This window comes from Corvus hawaiiensis, chromosome 26 (genome assembly GCF_020740725.1).
Source record: "Corvus hawaiiensis isolate bCorHaw1 chromosome 26, bCorHaw1.pri.cur, whole genome shotgun sequence".
NCBI classification, from domain to species: Eukaryota; Metazoa; Chordata; class Aves; order Passeriformes; family Corvidae; genus Corvus; species Corvus hawaiiensis.
The window spans coordinates 15,063,370-15,082,406 of record NC_063238.1 but is presented as its reverse complement, the minus strand read 5'-3'; the positions used below and the strand labels follow the sequence as shown (position 1 = coordinate 15,082,406).

The 19,037-nt window shown below is 41.0% G+C and overlaps 1 protein-coding gene across 1 annotated transcript; it reads left to right on the top strand.

The window, feature by feature from the left end:
• The first annotated feature begins 1,316 nt into the window (after nt 1-1,316).
• On the top strand, nt 1,317-12,398 carry IL7 (interleukin 7). The gene is made up of 5 exons (XM_048286343.1): nt 1,317-1,439; nt 4,501-4,643; nt 9,046-9,132; nt 9,927-10,079; nt 11,367-12,398. The coding sequence occupies exons 1-5, from the start codon at nt 1,430-1,432 to the stop codon at nt 11,511-11,513; spliced, it is 540 nt and encodes a 179-aa protein (XP_048142300.1). The 5' UTR covers nt 1,317-1,429; the 3' UTR covers nt 11,514-12,398.
• The last annotated feature ends 6,639 nt before the right edge of the window (nt 12,399-19,037 follow it).

Sequence of the window (19,037 nt, the reverse complement as noted above, 5' to 3'; positions counted from 1 at the left end):
CTTTGCCATCATAGTGATGGGCAGTCATTAGTAAAGTCAAGCAGCTCAAAGTAAAGGGTTGGAAAACCACCTCCCTCTGGAATCTTGGCAGAATACTTTTGAAGAAGAATTGACTAAATTCTTTTCCAAAGAAAAAGATATGGGAAATGTATAGCCAATCTAAAGCAGAGTGTAATTCACAGACAATGAAGAGGACTAAGAACCTCCTTACACGGGACAGAAGCAGCACAACTTCAGTTCAAGAGAATGGGAGGAAATTATCCTGAGCATTCCACATATTTGCTCCCTAATAGTCACACCTCAATATCTTTCTTTTCTTAGAAAAGCACTCTTGTGTGAAGAAAGAGGGGTTGTGGAATCAGCTCTCTGTGCTCATGTAGAGCAGGAAAAGTGATATAGAACTCAAAACTCAGAAAGTATTCTGGGCAGGAGATGTGAAGGGGACGCTACTAAGAGATTTCATATCCTGTTTTATTCCAAGCCTTTTCAACTGCACATGACAATTTTTGCATTCTGAATTTACCTAGAAAAACACATCTTGCTACACGTTTGCCTCTTACAGTTTGGGTTTTAGCGTGTCTTCCACGCTAAAGCACCTTCCTGAGCCATTCACCATCCTTTCTTAATCCTCTCAGATTCCACAAGATGAACTTTGAGGGGGAAGGGGTGGGGTGGAGGAGGGGCGTAGACGACGAACTCTGCTGAAACCATTCACCTTGCGCTTCTGAGCCCATGCCAACAGCCTGGGGTAACCCTTGACCAGAGACAGAGCCCTCTTGGCAGTCCCTCCTCCCACAAACCCATCCAAGGGCAGCCCATCAGCTTTCAAAGCAAGCCGCTCTCCTCCGAAAAAGCGACTGCACATCACGGAGTGATTTTTTTTTTTTTTTTTTTTTTTTTTTTTAAGGATATCCTCCCCGCGGATGAGCGGCTCTTTCCACGAGTAGTGCCAAGATCCATCATTCCCTCGCCGGCCGCACACATGGCACTGGGCGTGTAGCCGGGGCTCTATGTAACCCCCGCCAGCACGGCCCGGCCCCGCCACTGCCGCTCCGCCCGCCCCGAGGTGCTCGCCGACCCCGCCGCGGAGGAGCGGGGATGCCGCCTGCCCCGGGGGCCGCGCAGCCGCCCGCGCCCGCCGCCGGCCCGCGGGCAGCACCGCCGCGGCGGAGCAGAAAGTGAAAGTAGCCGCGGCCGGCGGAGCCCCATGGGAAAGGCAAAGCCCGGCCGTCCCGCCGCCGCCTCGGACAGCGCCGCGGCCCCCCCGGGCGGGCGGGCGGCGGGGGGCTGCTGAGCCCGGCCCGGCCGCCGCGGCCCCTCTCGGCCTCTGCGCGGCGCTCCGCGGGCTGCGGGCGTCATGGGCGAGGCGGCGCCGCCACCATGACCGCGGACCCGTCGGCGCAGCTCCCCGACAGCCTCCCCACGGACCATGTTCCATGGTAAGGAGCGCGCCCCGCACCGCACCGCTCTGCAGAAGGCGCCCCGCTTCGCCTGCCCCCGGGCTGCACTGGGCTCCGCCGCGCTGCTCCGCACCCCCGGCTGGCTCCTCACCTGGTCCGCTGGCTCCCAGCCGTCGGCCCCGCCGTCTCTCCTGCTCTGCCGGCGCGGGGCTGCCCGGTGCCTTTTAAACCCCTGGTGACGGCCGGGGAAATTCCCAGTTTTGCTTTTCTTTTCCCTTTCCCCCGTGGAATGAAAGTAAAAGAGACCGGTTCCCATCACGCCTGCTGCCGGGAAGGGCAGCTCGGGAGTGGCAGAGGCAGCGGGACAGAGCGGGGCGGGGGAGCTGCGGGAAGCATTGCTCCGCGCCGGTCCGCGCTGCGCCCACCGCCGGCACCTGCCTTCCCGCGGGCATCTGCCTCCCGTGGGCACCTGCCTTCCCGCGGGCATCTGCCTCCCGTGGGCACCTGCCTTCCCGCGGGCATCTGCCTCCCGTGGGCACCTGCCTTCCCGCGGGTGCGCCCGGAGCTGGTGCCGCGCAGTGCCGGGGGTGCCTCGCCTCCGGGCAGGAGCGCTCGCCCTCCCGCCCCTCCGCACGGGTCCAGCGGGGCAGAGGGAGAAGAACTGGCAATGACCCGCTCCCCGCGGGAACTGCGGGCTGCGGAGCGGGGCCGGGGACAGAGGGAGCCGCCCGCCGAGATTGGGGTGGGTTGTGGGGCACCGGGGCTGCTGCAAGGATCCCGCTGGGTGCGGCCGAGGACGCGCCTCGGGTTGTATGCACAGGAGGGGATTTTAACATTAAAAAGCCAAGAGGTTTTTTTAAAGTATTTGGAAATACTGGAATACTAGCTCTTCCTGTCTTTTCTAGGAGAATTTTTGGGGCTTTCCAGATATGACTTAGGAGTTTCTGGGAGTTCACTGGAAAGATGTGCTATTACCAGTAATACACGCTCTCCTTCTTTTGAATTGCTGGTCATATGGAGTGCCATAGACTCCATTCTTTGGAAGTTACCTAACTTTAAGAAAATCCCTTTCAATTTTCAGTCTACATCTCCTAGAATTTTTTATGACACTTGTCTAATGTTTTTTCTAGAGGACTTATTTAGGAATGTCTAAAAAGATTTGATCACCATCCTGCAGTGGCTCAAGGGACTTCCTGAGTGTGCAACTCGTGACCTGCTTTTACTCTGTAATTTCCTCATTTAAAAAAGATTTGCAATCTGTATGGGACAGAGAAAGTAAAAATGACAAAATAAAAGTGGCTTTGCGTGTTTCACCTCTTATCCCCACTTGTTGCCAGACAACCAAGTTTAAAGTGATGGAGTCAGTAAGGTTGCTTTAATTTAGAGGATTGCTGTTTTTGTCCCTTGAAGCATGTTTGTGAAGCAGCATATCCAAGTTGTTTGTATCACCCTATTTGCAAACAAGCATCACAGTTTATCTTTCGCACTGGAATCGACAGGTGCAATGAGAGATTGGGAAAAATGTTGCCCTATAATTGAGTTCTTGAATGTTTTTTGTAAACATCTTTTAAAATATTAAATCTTAGTCCTTCAAACTGATAAATCATTCAACAGAGATATTGTTAGTGTAGGGATTTACAAAGATAATGCTCTGTGGAAGTCAGATGTGTCCACTGGGAGCTTGAAGATCATAATAGATTCACCTTACAGAGTTTTTAAATTTATTGCATGTAGGACCCATTTAAGATCCACTAGTCAGGAAAAGTATGCATTCTTCTTTGAAGATTCATTCTGCTGTGTGTGGTGGGATTTGGCTGGAATGGGCTGTAAATGGACTGTGCTTCTTTTAATGGCAGTGAGCATGTGGTGTGACCACAGTTTTTGCATCACAGAAGTGGGTGGGTCAGTAAAAGTTATGGTCAAATTTTATTGCTTTCTTCTTAATTGCTCAAAATTTCTCTCTGAGGCTGTGATTTACTAGTGATGCCCAAGTCCAGAGGTGCCTGTCTCTTGAGTGCTGAACTGGCTGTACCCAACAGCCCACCCTCACCAGAGAGCAAGGAAAGTAGCAGCTGGAGCCAGGACATCCCTTCTTCCTTTCCTGGCTGCTATCCCACAGCTACTCTGTATGCAGTTGTTGTTCTTACTCAGTAGTGGAGATGGGTAGAAACAGTGCATACTCCTCCAGAATCCTGCTGGGGTCTTTACTAGTCCTGCAACATAAATTTCTAGCTTTGGGGTTTTTTTCAAAACCTTCCATTTAAGCATCATCCTAGCCAGACTAGCAATAGGCCAGAGTCCAATTATGAGCTTCCTAATAATGTATTATTACGTGCTTAGTCTCCCTCATTCCCAGTGCCAGGTGAATCACCTGCAGCCTCCTATCAGTCCCTTCAGGCTTTTTCGATGTTTCGGTCTTTTCTCTCTGCCCATCCTCACAGAACTCATATTTTCCTGGATGTCATACAAGGACAGAACACCAGGGGTCTGAGCAAAGCAAGATGGTCCATTAAAGGGAGAAACAAAGTGAGGGGTAGTGGCAGAGAAGGTTGTGTTGCTGCTTTATCTCATTTTACAGCCAGTAGCATGGATTTGTACATTTGGTCAGCCTGAAAATGTGCTTAAATACACCTTTGTTGTAAAGCTGTGTTCATGGGGATTTGTAGAAGTTATCAAAGGAAAAAAGGACAATCGACAATCAAGGTGAGATTCGTCTGCCGATTAAGACACTTGAATGTCTAAACATACATGATTAAAACACTCCTCTACATATGTCCGATGTGGTTATGGTCCAATAAAAGTCAATGCTTGCAGTGACGCCTGGAGATGAATTCAGCCCAAGCAGTCACCAAGTATCTGGCCAGCTCAATAGTTGTAGGCTCTTATCCACGCTGGCTAAATCATTTTTGGGTGTGAGGGAGTTTAGACACTCAAAGAGTGTCTTAATCTGGAGCTGAATCTTTCCCTCAAGCAAGGCACAAGTCATTTGGTTGTACAAAGATCCCTTTTAAACTCTTTCACAGATTACAGAATGTATTTGTTAATACAGCACACACACTGTGACATTAATATGTGCCTAACTGTTCTTCTTGTAATCCAGCCTTTTTCAGATCTACCTTACCAGTTCTGCCACTGCTCCTTGTTCTGTCTCCAGTGAATTCATCTAGTTGTGCAATGGGAAATAAAACAACTGAAATCCGTGTGAAGTACGAGAATATACTAAGTCACGACATCAATGAGCTGGTAGGTAATAGCTCTTGGGCTTCCAAAAAAATGTTGATTATTTTTAGATGCTAACAATTAATAATAAAAGCTCTAATGTTAAAACATGATAAAAGACCAATGTAAAATCTCACGTTATGATGGAATGGTGGTTTTATTTGAGGGGGTGGAGCAATTCAGTCTCTTTAAAATCTCTGAAATCTGTAGGTACTGCCTATTGGCATGTACAAATACTATGATACAGTTTTTTGTGCCTGTGCATCATGTACCATTTGGCCATGTCTTGGTTTGAAAGACAGGTGTCTGCTAAGGAAGGCAGAAGCCTCCCTTGGAATAGCAGATGCAACCCCCTTCCCTCCGAGTTATTATAATTTTGAAATCAAGGGGCTTTTAGGCAATGATGTGGAAAATAGGAATAACAGTTCTTTACTATTATATATGTGTATAACCAGTCAAACAAACAACAATAACTACGGCAGTAACAGCAAACAATCACAAACCCAGTCCCAGCCTTCTCGGCTGTCGGGCCCTTTCCCCTCGGGTGCAGTTCCGCTCGCAGCCGGCAGGGGCGCTGGCGGCTCCCGGTGAGCAGGGCAGGTGCGATGGTTCCCCCGCGGCTGCAGGGGGCGCTCCGGAGCGAGCTCGGGAAACCCGCGGCTCTGGTGCCCTGGGATCCCGGGAAGGATGGGACAAAGGCTTCACAAACCCCTGGGCAGCCGATCCCGGTGTCCGGCCAGACCCAGCAGCAGGCTGGAACGGCAGGGACGAGCACAAATCCCGGGTGGCAGATGAGGTGTATCCAAATGGGGAACCCCCCGGAGGTCTGGGCAGGCAGGTCGAAGGCTCAAAGCAGCAGCGGGGCAGGGCGGCCACATCCCAGCTCCCAGTGGGGTGGGGAAGGAGGGCTTTGGGATCCCGGGGCTTCTCCAGCAGAAGGAAAAGCAGCCGAAGAAAGCAGCTTCCCTCTCTGTCCAAATGCTGGAGACCAACTGCCCACACACCCAGGTGTAGACAAAGGAGTAGCCAGCTCTTTTGTTTTTCTTAACTACCCAGCCATTTGTCCCCCTACGTATGGGAAAATTCTTTTAACAGGAAAAAAAAAAAAACAAACCAGGAGAGCTCCTAAAACCCCAACATTATCCACTCCGAATTTTTCCCATACTAACATGTTACATGAAACTTAACCCTTTTAACCATATAAATATATGCATCACCCAAATTATATACATATATACATGCTGATACTGATACAAGTACAGAGCCATGGGTAGTTCACCCTAAAACAAGGTCCCCTTGAGGTATGCATCGGGTCTCTCCATCCTTTTGCATCACCCACCAGATGCAACCTGGTCCCTGAGCAAAGACAACACCACGGATGGGTCTGTCTTTGCTCGAGGCAGAACTAACCCCCCAAACAGTTTTCCAAGCATACCTCTCATGTGCACCACAGGCCATAAATCATGTATTTCATTAAAAAGTACTATTTTCTAAAGTAGTTTCATGACTACTTCTGTTAGTATATTTTTATCAAGAGAAGAGAGCATTACACAACCTGTAATTTGTTCTACTAATTAGAGACTTCTTGAGTGAAGTTTTATGTTGTCCATTGAATACAAATGCACAGAGGCACAAAATTCATATGACAGTAAAAGTTTCTTCGTATCTTAATAGGTTTCTTTGTACCTATTAACATACCTTGTTTAGCCAACAAAAATTATCTTTTCTAGATGGCAGAAGAACTTAACATTCTCGTGTAAATCTCCTCCATTATGGCTTTATCAGCCACATTTATTGCAGCTTCGCAAATAAGCTTCATAAGTTTACCAATCCATGCCCAAAATTTACCTTCCAACTCTTCCTCATGAATTACTAGCAATTAAAATCATCTGTCAAGAACACTACCATGTGAGAACACTTACCACAGTTGTATTAGTAGAGGCATTCCCACAAAAATGAGATTTTCTGACAGGTTGTCACTAAATGAGAATTCACCATTCTGTTGCAGTCTTAAATCAAGATCTATTTGCATTAAATACAAATAATATACAGTGCTTTTCCAAGGGCAAAATCAGGAGTCATTGCATTTCTTCACACGTATGAAGCATTATGGCAGTGGTTTTCAACCTTTCTGTACCAAGACACATCAACCCTCATCTGGAAACAAAATACCTTTAGGGTCAGGGAAAGATCTTTTAACATTTCGATCACGTTATGTTTGTTGAGATTATGAGAGAAATGTACTTCTCTGCAGATAAATTACTTTATCCTGAATGAGGCATCACATTTGGGGAGAATATTAATGGCCATATTAGAATAGATAAGTATTCCCTTTAGTTTGCTGTCTTATTTCTGACAAAGATAAGTATTCCCTAGAGAACAAAAATAAACCCTCTTGGTGAGCAGTTAGAAGATAGCTGACCTATAAGAGAGAATGATACGAAGGAATAACACCCTCTGGTAGGCAGATCCTGCTGCCTTTCTGTGGTGGAGAGCCACGAGGCGCAGCCCAGCCCTGCTCAAGATGCAGGGTCAGGGAGGCTGGGGGACTGTCCCAGCGTGGATGGGGCAATGCCTTGCCACTATCTTGTTGTAGCATAGAGATTGATGCAGTCGGTGCCCCAGGTTGCCATCAAGGATTGGAATGGAGGAATGCCATTATTCCAGATATATTTTGGAAGTATTTTTTTCTTTTTTTAGTTGCAATAAGTATTATAGAGATTTTTTAAGCCATAGAGGTTTTTTTAGAAGACTGTATGAAAACTAGAAGAGTTATCAAAATAAATACATAAATAAATAAAACCTTCTTGAATTAATGTTTGTGAAAACTAATGGGAATGTACTGAGCTCTGAAGCTTTTACTTCCTAGAAGACATACACAAGCAACTCCTGTGCAAGTTTCTTCATTTTTTTGTCTTTACTTTTCCCCATTTAAGAGAAATTTGTCTTCTATGTAAAATCAGTGTATTGTCACTATAAGTTAACAACAAATATTATGGATTCTGTGTGAGTGATAGAAACTGCCCACTAGGCACTTTCCTGCAATTGCAGAGTCAATAGCTTTCAGTCCCTCAGCCTGATGGTTGGATCAGCTATGGGTTTGCTACAGAGCAGGCTAGTGAGTTATATACTAGATCTCTGTAAAGTAATTTAATTTTCACTAATGCCTTTTCTGAGGTCAGGATTTCCCTTAGGTTGGTTTAGTCACAGCCAATAAACTGCCTTCAGACATGGTTACTGTACATAATACTAAAGGTGATCTGAGAAAACTAGTGATGATGGGGAAATCCCGTAGCAGTAAGCAAATGAAGCAACAGATATACAGTTTCTAGGGTGAATATATGTATATATAATTATAAATTTTGGTGCTGTGTGACTGCAGCAACATTTCATTCTGTTCTGGTGAAAGAAAAGATGTGCATTAGCATCCAGATATTGGTGGTTGGGTTTTTAAATTTGGTTTTGTTGTTTTGTATTTTTTTTCTTTGTCAGTGAGTATTTGACTCCTCAAACTCTGGTTTTGAAAACCCTTTCTGGACAAAGTTCTATTTATCTTGAATGAACTTCTGAAACACAGGCAATTTCTGCATAAAAACTTTAAGAATTAACTGTCTAATGTGTTCATGCACATGCCTAAGTGAAGAGATCTAAAACAATACTGTAGTGAGCTAACTTTTTTAAAGCCCTTTGGCTTAACTGGATTATCTGGATACAGGCTGAAGAAGACGACAAAGGTTCTGTTGAGTTGGCTTCCATTGTCATCTTGATCACAGGTGTGAAAGTGGAAGAAAAAACAACAAGAGAGCATAAACTATTGATAAAATACTACGATCAGGCAAAACACCATGTGATGGTCATATGTTATTACATATGCCAAGTGAGTGCTACCATCTGTTTAGAGCTGAGACATGTATTTATGGAGACTAACATTGACAAACACTGTATTCAGTGTATTCAATGTTACAGTTCAAATGTAAGATTTAAACATTGCTCTATGCTCCAAAATTTCCAAAGAACAAAGCAATTCAGTAGAATATGAAGATTTAAATTGAACAGATTTGTGTCCAGTTCTGGGCTCCCCAATATGAGAGGAATATGGAGCTACTGGAGAGACTCCAGCAAGAGGCCATGAAGATGCTGAAGGGACTGGAGCATCTCTCTAATGAGGAAAGGCTGAAAGAGCTGGGACTGTTCAGCCTGGAGAAGAGTCAGAGGGATTTCATCAATGTGTAGAAATATCTGAAGTGAGGGGGCAAAGGGTACAGAGCCAGGCTCTTACCAACAGTGCCCAGTGACAGAACAGGAGCAGTGGGCGCACTCACACACAAGAGGTTCCCTCTGGATATCAGGAAAGAGCTTTTCATTGTGAGTGTGACCAAGCACTGGCACAGTACTTCTATGTCTAAACATGTATGATATTTTACAGGTAAATATGTCTGCAGAGAATCGTGACAGGTGCTGCAAGAATAAAAAAAAAGAAAATATCAAAGAGTTTTTCTGCAATGATACTGAGGTAAAATTTAACTTTTCAGAATTTAGAGAATACAAACTCAAATGAGTTCTTTGTACAGTCCAGTCCCTGAATAAAATAGTGTGATATAGTAGTATTTACTTTTGAAAGTCAAATCACAATGTTCAGGATGGTTTGTTTGTTGAATCTGGAATCATATGACGTGTTAAGTAAATTGATATTTTAAACATTTAAATATTAAGCAATTCCATATCCAAAAAATGTGGGTGTTTTTTTCTTAGAAGAAGAAAATAATATAGAAGATTCTTCTATATTTTTAATGCAAAACAGGCACAACACTTTATTTTTTGCAATAGAAGTAAACATGAAAATTTCTCAACCTCTGTTTTTATTTCTCTATAGAAAATTATATTAGCTAAGCTTTTCACTTCAGATCTGAAAGCTTTCAAATAGTAGTTTGGGCAGATCCCAAATGCCAGAAAGCACAATTGTCAGCTGTTGCTAAAGATTTTATAATAACTTGATAAAAGGACTGGCTGCAAAAATAATTTGTTTTCCTAACTGCACCAATTGATTTCATTATGGCTGTGATTTCTCCCTAACATCCTTATGCTACTATTATTACTACTAAAAATTGCTGCTTTAAATATCTTGAAGAGATGGCAGGTAAGTTAGATTGGTTATGTGTTTTATTGAAAAAGATTTGCACTGTGAAAGCAAGAGAAACCAATAGTAATAGATGGAGGGTCTGGGGTTCTTTTAAAGACAAACCAACATTGCAAAGAATTAATGGTGCACAAACTTTTCAAGACGTATTTTCCTTGCTCTCTTGACAGGAAATAGAATCACTACAGAGCATGGCATGCAACATGCTCAGATTCTTTAATAAGACGAGAATCAGCAAAGCCTTTAGATGGAAAGCAGCATTTGTCTCGTGTGGGACATTACAGGTTCTACAGTGCAAATGTGAAAGACCTAAAAAAGAAAAGGTGAGTTGTACTCGTTCTACAGTTTAACTATTTGACTTATTTTCTAGAGGCCTTCAACACAGACTATCTGAAAGATAAAACTATTGTGCACATGCTCCTCCATGCCAGAGGAATTTTGCTCTGTATAGCATTTGTCTTGTAGTAGACATTAAGCCCAGTACAAAGACTAAGACAATCATCTGTAAGTCTATGGTGAAGATTTCTTACATGGTGAAATATCTGAGTTAATTCTCGTGAGAGACAAAGACCAGACTTGTGCAAAGAAGGCGTTTAAACTTCTCTAGAGTATAAAATCGTAGCTGTTACTTTTCACTAACCCTAAGAGCAATGTTTAATTTGATTTGTTTCAACAGTTAGGGTGAGTTTCTCTCTTTTCTGTAATTTCTCTGGTCTTTATTTTAACCACAGTATCTCAAATTCAACAAGAACAATTAAGTATGATAATATTTGGATTTTTAGTCATTGGCAGAATATTCTTTTTGATGTGCCACTCAAATGTAGCACAGTGATCTACAGACTACTGTAGCAAAGGAAGAGTGTTAAGTGTGGCTCAGTGTTACCTATTGAACACAAAAATATTAAACGACATCAAAAAGTCTCCACATAGGCACCAAAGAATATAATGCTTAAACAGATGCATTGAAGGCTTCATTTAACTCATTCTTTTTCTCCTTGATGTGGAGAGACTTATAATCTGGGACCAGATCTTCAAAGTAATATTGGTGTGTCTATATTTTGCTTTGTCACCTCTGGTGAATCCAATATTTGCGTTACATTAAAAGGCATCCCAGTCAAGTTATAGAAGTCAGAGTCATCCTTGCAACTCCTGCCTAACCTCATGGATTCCTGTTTTTATTTAAAGATCAATAAAAGTAATTTAGCAAAGAATTATGAGCAGTCATTGAATATGAACAAGAACCACAATAGTTTTGTCTGGCTGAGATCCTGAACACTAGGGCACAGCACCAGCCCCTGGAACTGGTCTTTTTCCACTAGTCTCAACACATACAGTCAAAGTTTGGCTCACAGTTTAATTGGCTTTATTTTCTCAGTCCTTCAGACAACAGAGGATAAATTTTAAACTATGATAGAGGATGTATATGTTCTCAGTTGGACACACTGGGTTTCAAGTGTCCTTATTTGCTGTGTGTTAAAGCCACGCTCTCACAGTCCCATGGGCAGGGTCTCTCCAGTATTCAGATGTAATGCAACTGGTTTGCTTTGAAAGATGGCTATAGGAATAGAATAAGCAGTTCTCAGATAACAATACAATCTATTCTGTTTCAGGTTTGCCCACGTGTATTTAATACAGAAGATACAGAGACAGGTAAACAGTCCAAAAAGAAATGTAACCAAGAAGTTTGTGAACTGAAAGAAAATATATCTAGCCTTCGATCCTGCTGGAATAAATTTGAAAAAATAATTTCCAGGTGATTCCAGGTGAATCCTGCTCTTTTCTTTCAAAGTGGCATTACTTGGTATCTTTGCATTTTATATGCATTCTTCAAGTAAACTTGCTCGCTTATATGAACACTTTATGCCAGAATTCTGATGGAAGGCCACTGCCTTGTTCCTGGAGATAACAGATATGGCTGAACCAAGCTGCTGAACTCCAAGAAGTGGAAATAGAAGACCAGCATTTGAAACAAAGAACTCTGCAGAAATCTGTGTCCAACCTTTGGGCTCTGGAAATGACTTTGAATTTTCTGACTTCTCAAGTAACTTTATAATACTGTCATATGAAAGCAACCACTTACATGTCTACTGCAATTTATAAAAACATCTTGGAAGCTGCAGGTGAAGAAAACAGTATAAAAAAGTAGCTGGTTTCTTTATAGCTATGAAAAAGTTATCAAGGACCAAAAGTAACAATTTACCAAAGCAGCAGCTTATCTTGAGTATGTTCTCCTGACACAAATGTTTTTGGTACGGGTCTGATGGGTCTGCAAACTGATTTGGGTTTGGAAAAACAGGGAGAAATTTAGCTTTTTAAAAAACTTAGGAAGGGTACTGACTTTTAAGACATGCAGCATGCTTCTGCTGGCTGAAGCAGAGGCAAGACAGTGAGGCCCGTGGAAGAAGAAAAAGGACATGCCTGAATGTAAATTTGTTCAGTTGACTGGAAACAGCACTATCCTCATACATTTGGTCAACCCACAGGTAGCTGCAGGAGGAGCTAGAATTCCTCAGCTTTGGACTATGATTTCTCATATACAATTATTTTATATAACATGTTTTAAGATGTTAGACAAACATGACTTAAAATGTGTGAATATTGTCAGAGAATAATATATTGGCATTTAACTAATAAAGTACTCATATTTAATTTTGAATAAATATAAGTATTTTTATAGTTGTTTATAACTCTTTTGCAGTTTCTTACTTTGATATAACTCTTTTGGTAATAAAATATTTGTCTTCCATAGAATTGGGCTGTTCACTTTTTGACTGCCATTACTCCCTTTTTATCTTTTTTTTCAGAGATAGTCAGTCATTTGAAGCAAAGCTGGGGACTTCCTGTTTTAAAATACCTATTTCCTAGCTGCTTGTAACCTGCCCAGTTTAGGTAAACATTTCCATACCAGCCATCTACCTTGGACTAAATACTTCAGGAAAGCTTTAGTTAAGCCAGCCTGTTGTTTCCTGGTTGAAAGTAAACTAATATAAATTGTTTTATCTGTGCTTAAAGAATTTTTCTGTAAAACTACTCTGTACAAATTTCGGTGTTCAGAACAATCACCTGAAAAAGCAGTAGGATGTGCTTCAAAGAACTGTTTGCTCAGTTGACTGTAAACAGCACTAGCCTTATGCATTTGACTGGAACAAGATGGCTGTACTGAAACTATGAGGGAAGAGGTTAGGAGCAAAGCAAGCATGCCATGCTTTCCTGGAATACATCTTCTCCAATCCCCTATCTATTTATGGTGACAATGAGGCAGGATTGGTAACTTTGTAAAACTGTGATTGTGATTTTCACATATGCTCTTTAGCTCTTCATGTAAGAGATTGCAACTTTAACTCCTAACACTTTAAAAAACTGAAACCAACCCCAACCCATAAATCTTTTATGGAACAGGGAAAGGAAACATTTCCCAGGATTATACTGCAGATAAGAGAATGCAATCACAGTTACAAACCCTTCTTCTGAAATGTGACCCAGGAGACTGCAGATTCAGTTGGTCTGTGAGACTGAAAAAAAGGTGTTCTGATATTTTTTGGAAATTCAGGAACAGTTAAAAGCCAACACTTATTTCCTAATAACCACTTGGCAAGGAAAGGGCAATGTGAATTAAAGCAAAAATACACAGATGCATTATTAGCTGCTACAAAATTCAAAGGTCAGTCAGTTTAAATTAAGCCGCAGTTCACAACGTAAGTCTTGAGAGAAATAAAGCAATTCCAGGACTACCCTGGGGAAAGACCAAGGGTTGATCCAGAGCAGAAATTTACATAGTGATTATGAAATAGTGGATTTTTTCTGACTACGTCTTATTAAATATCCTGCCCGATTCTTGTTGCCAAATTTCTTGAGTCACTGCTTACATGAAAACACTAACTGCTAAATGCAGTGACTGGTGCTCTTTGGTTTGTTCCTTGCATTTGAGAACTTCCTCTTGTGTCCTGAGCTTACAAATGTGGCACTAAAGTGCTTTTCAGGAATTGGCAAAGGGATGAAAACCATGCATGGTATTACCACCATCATGCCAACCTCCCTGCCACTTTCACTTATGCATTTATGTATTTATTTGGCCATAGAAAAGAAATAATATGAATAGGTCAAAACCATGATTTAGAAGTACATGGAATTTTTTGGGAAGGTGTCAAGGATAAAAAAGTAGGTATTTAAATTAAAAGAATTTTAGCACAAAACAACACAACCTCTTGCTGTTGCAAGAAGTTCGTTTGAGACCATCTAAGGAACAAGTCCATAGGACCTGATGCGATACATCTGTGGGTTCTGAGGGAACTGGCAGAGGAAGTGTCTAAGTCACTATCCATCATACTTGAGAAGACATGGTAGTCCAGTCCCTTTGGATGGCATCCAGTCCTTCTGGTGTATCAACTGCACTGCTCAGGTTTATGTCATCTGCAAGCTTGCTCAGGGTGCACTTGGTCTCACTGTGTCATAGATGAAGATATTAAAAGAGCACCAGTCCCAAAACAAGAGTCCTGAGGGACAGCACTCGTTACCAGCCTCCACCTGGACACAGAGACACTGACCACAACTTTCTGGCTGCATCCATCCTGTCAATTCCTTTTCCACTGAACAGTCTACCCTTCAAATCCCTATCTCTCAAAGTAAACTAAAGAGGTCAGTAGAAGGAAGTTCCCCCTAAAAAAAGGAATGAAAAGAGGAATTGATTTCTATTCAATCCATATTTAGCAATCCAAACCCTTATTGTAACTTCTGCTCACATGTGTGAACTTCTGAAGAAAAATACAAACTTCTGCTTTTTTTTTCTTAATAATTTCATCAACAAAATAGTGTTCAAATGTCATGAAGGAGAACAAATCCAGATCAAGCTTAAGTTTACTATCCCTTATAGTTTTATTATTAAGAAAAAGAAATACTACAGATATCACAGTGATGAGCTCTACATAAACTAAATTCACAGTATAACTGGAGAAATAGAGGAGACACAGAGTTAAGTTTATATAAGCAGATCACACTGATTTAAATATCTGGTATGTTTTTCAAGGTGACTTAGGAATCCAAATCTCATCTCACTCAATTTAAAAACCCTATTTTTTGTGTACCTGAGATCAGACATCACAATATTCTTAAGGTTGAAATTATATTACCTACCTGTATGCTATGTTATTTAAGATAATTTCACATTTGACTACAAAAATTTGCACATCACAAGAAGTTTTATTGACATATTTGCTTTATTGTTAACAAGTGGCAAATTAGCATTAGGTGGTGATTTACATTTATTAATTAAAACAGAACTGACACTTTAAAATAAACATAATATATGAAATAAGATGCAAACAAACCCAGGAATTCTGGCAAAAAAACCCCCACTGGATGGTCACAAACAAATATTCCACATACTGAGGGGCAAGGCAAACATAATAAATGCAATGATGAAAGAATTAATCACCTCCAACACACGAATGAACACGCCATTGAAAAACATGGAACATCAATAAATAAACTTATGAAGAGAAACATATTAAATGTCATGTGAAGGATGAACACCAAGAGCTAGAAAGATCATATACAGTAGGTTTTGTAACAGTTGCAGTGTGCTCAGCACTTCACAGATCCTACCCAAATCCATTCATAGTTCTGCCAGAAAGCCAAATAGAAATAAAGAACTATGGTAAAACATGCACTTCTATTCAGAATGTGGGTTCAATATTCAGCTATATTAAACTGAGTATTTCATTTGCTGACTCCAATGTTCAAATTGGGGAAATTTAATTTCCCTACTACTCATTTTTGTAAAGAACAATCACTAATTAAGAGAAAATACAAAGAAACTGTTTTCTGGCAAGATGAAGTGGAATGGGACTAAATAGGATCCTCCAGAAATGTGTATTATTCTGGAATGACATAACACCAAAAAACCAAACCCAAAACAAAACAAAAAACAAACTAGTATGCAAGAGTAATCTCTTATACTGTGAATACTGGAACAAAAATATCAACCAAGTAACTACTGAATCCAGCTAATGGAGTCTTTTACCTAACACTTCTTCCAACAACACAATTAGGTCACTCAAACCTTACTTAGCGAGTTGGAAAAACACCAACCAAACCAACCAGCAACAAAACAATCACAAGTTGGAGTAAGCTGTACTTGAAAGGCAATAAAACTATTTTCACCAGAGTCACTAAAACAAATTTTACCAAAGATGAAAATTCTACCTTCTCATACAACCCATACAACTATTCATAGCTTAGCCAAACTGGATAGAAGTAAAATTGAAAAAAGTGCTCTTACTAACCACAAATTTTTCAGCCAAGATTAAAAACACTCATAACAGGTTTGTTCTTTGCAGATATACAAAGTCTATGTGATGGAAACTAGCACTTGTGACCTTTGTAATACATAGACAGTACAATTTAATTTTATATGCAGACTAATTACATAGTCTGCATCAGTGTGCACACACCTTGTTTATTAGCATTTAAAGTACTGCAGTCATACCTCCTTCCACTGACTCGGTGAGCAGGCATCATGGAAACGCTCCCTGCATTTCAGGCACTAACTCTCAGCTGTGATGGTGAATTAGGAGCTAGTCGCTTTCAGATGACAGAGAACTTCCATGCTGGATAAAGACCAGTTTAGGTGTTACAATAAAGTTTGGAGCTCCCATCCTGTGAAGGCGCAGGACACGTGGCTGCACTGGAGCAGCTGCTGCCCCAGCACCGCGGGAGAGGCTCAGCGCCAGAGCACCATGGAGAGCTCCCCCTGCCTGCTGCCCTCCCGGCCAGGGAACTCTCAGGTGGAGCTTCCCCACTCCCTCCAGGGAGTTCAAGGGCTCTTCGAGTCTCTTTGGCAAATTTGAAAAATTCTGCCTATATGTTTGTTTCATAGTTACAACCTGAAATGGGGGTGAAGCACCTCCCTGAAGTGGTGTATAAGATTAATTATCCATATAACACATATTTTAATTGCTGCATATTTAGAGATTCCACTTCTGAAACTACCTAGGGTGTGGGCATCATGCATAAATATAAACCTCTGTAAGGTACATCATATAGAGATTAAGCTATATGCTATGCTGTTTTTACTGTTGAAGCTAGTATTTTTCATAACTCCATTGCACTTCTATCAGCATAGTTCCAATGATCCTGCACTACTTCCTGGCACAGAGAGGTCCTTTGTATAAGATAGAATCACAGAAGTAGAATGGGAATGCAAACTCCCTCAGGCCAAACATCAAAACCAGCCTCTTCCTTGTTTCTTTAAATGAAATTTTACCTTTGACTTTCCTCCTCACCCCCACCCCCACCTTTCTTTAATAAATGGAAGAACCTTAGTAAGAACATTAGGAAGATAAAATGGCAGACAGTAAAAGAAACTCTGTCATAGGGTTAGACATTGGTATGGGAATCATCACAACGATTGCATCACTAAATTTCACTATCAACAGACAGTGCATAGTCCATGTTTTTTCCTCTCATGAAAACCAAGGCATAAAGGTGTGGGGAAGACTAGGGCAAGACGGTCTGGATGTTGATTACCAATAAATTAAATCTGGGAACTTCCTGACACATGTAATACACTAAAGATTGAAAATTCAGTCCAACTCCCTAAACTTTTTTTCTTTAAATATAACAAATTTGTTTCCCACATTCAGTTCTGCAGGGACATTATGAAAACCAAGCTACTTTTTTGTATAAACATCCATTGAGATGGAATTACAATGATCTGTGCTGATAACTTGAGTAATACAGGTCAGGGTCTGCAACATCACAGACTTCAGAAACCTATGTCATTCAGTAACAAAACCAGCTGAGGTAACATAGAACATATTGGGCCTCCCATAAGTCTTACCATACAGCAACAAACTACACAGTCAAGAAGAATTTCGACGTCTGCTTATATTTACTGTAGATTACAACACATACATATTATCCAATGTTACTATCAACAGTCAATTATGTTTCACAGACCTTCTTTGTAAGGCCAAATTAAAAGATCGGTTTTAAAAACCTTTGTTTCCGTTCAGGTTAATTCCCTATCTAATCCCCATGATAAATCACAGAAGTGTAAATGAAGCAAATGATGTGCTACTCAAGTAATTTACTAAATATATTCTGCATTGAAAGCAAAGAGTCTCACGAACAGCTCACAAAGCAGAAAATACAGTAATTGTATGAGGATTGATTTGAAACTAGGAATCTGCCACCTACAGTTCAAAGGAGAAACAGTCAATATTTTTTTTCCTACAGTTACAATAATCCTGGAAAATCTGAAAGGTATTTAGTACCATACTAAACATTCCCTTTGTAGAAAGCATTTTTAATAAATGGTAAAATGCATTTTCCAGCAGAAACAACTAAAAATTCATCAGGTCAGAGTAGATTCACTACCTAATCAAACCTATTCTGGACTGGTATCTTTGCTGATGGACTCTCAGCTCGCAATAGTTCAAGTCTACAGACCTCCATGGCCCAAATCCAGGGCAATTTTTCCAAAGCACGCTTATCTATGGAAAGAACACAGAATTCCAGTTTTTCCAAGTACAGATACGAATGTGCCATAATATGGATCCTAGAATCTAAACTACCTAGAAAATAAATTGGCTAGGATTTGTCAGTTCTATCATAACCAGTCATCCATTCTATCATGCTCGGTAGCCAGCTTACACCAATAAGACCACATTGAATGAAGGATAATTAAAAAAAAATTGTATAAAAAGTGCAAGACATGCATTGAACTAATTTTAAAACATCAGTAGCTTGTGGCCTGCAACAGGACTACATCAAGTCTCTTAAATCTCTCATTCTCTTAGACTGGTATCTGCTTTGAAGATGCTTTTCTTCAATCACGCTTTCTTCCAAAATTGCCCCATTGATAATCACAATTTTTGAGAATGCAAGCAATGACCATAATACTATAATGGAACATTACATTATATTTTGTATAAGTTACAAAGAAATTAAATGAATTGAAACTAATGGTGTTTGTGAGCCGAAAGTACCAGTTTCTGACAAAAAATGTATTTACTGTGGGGAAGGCACAGTTGTTTCAGATTGTTTTGTCACGCATAATGAAGATGGTGCAAGTACTTCAAAGCAAAACTTCACAAAATAAATTACTACATTAAGATACAAGTTAAGTGATTTGGCTTGTGAATGGTTTTAGTATCCTGTGTATTTAGTAAAAAAACCAACAACTTCAAGTCTCTCCCTTCTTCCCAATGGATAAATGTGAAGTCTATTACTAACTTGAAGAGGTTGTTGTTCTGAAATCAAGAGTACACAAAACTGCAAAA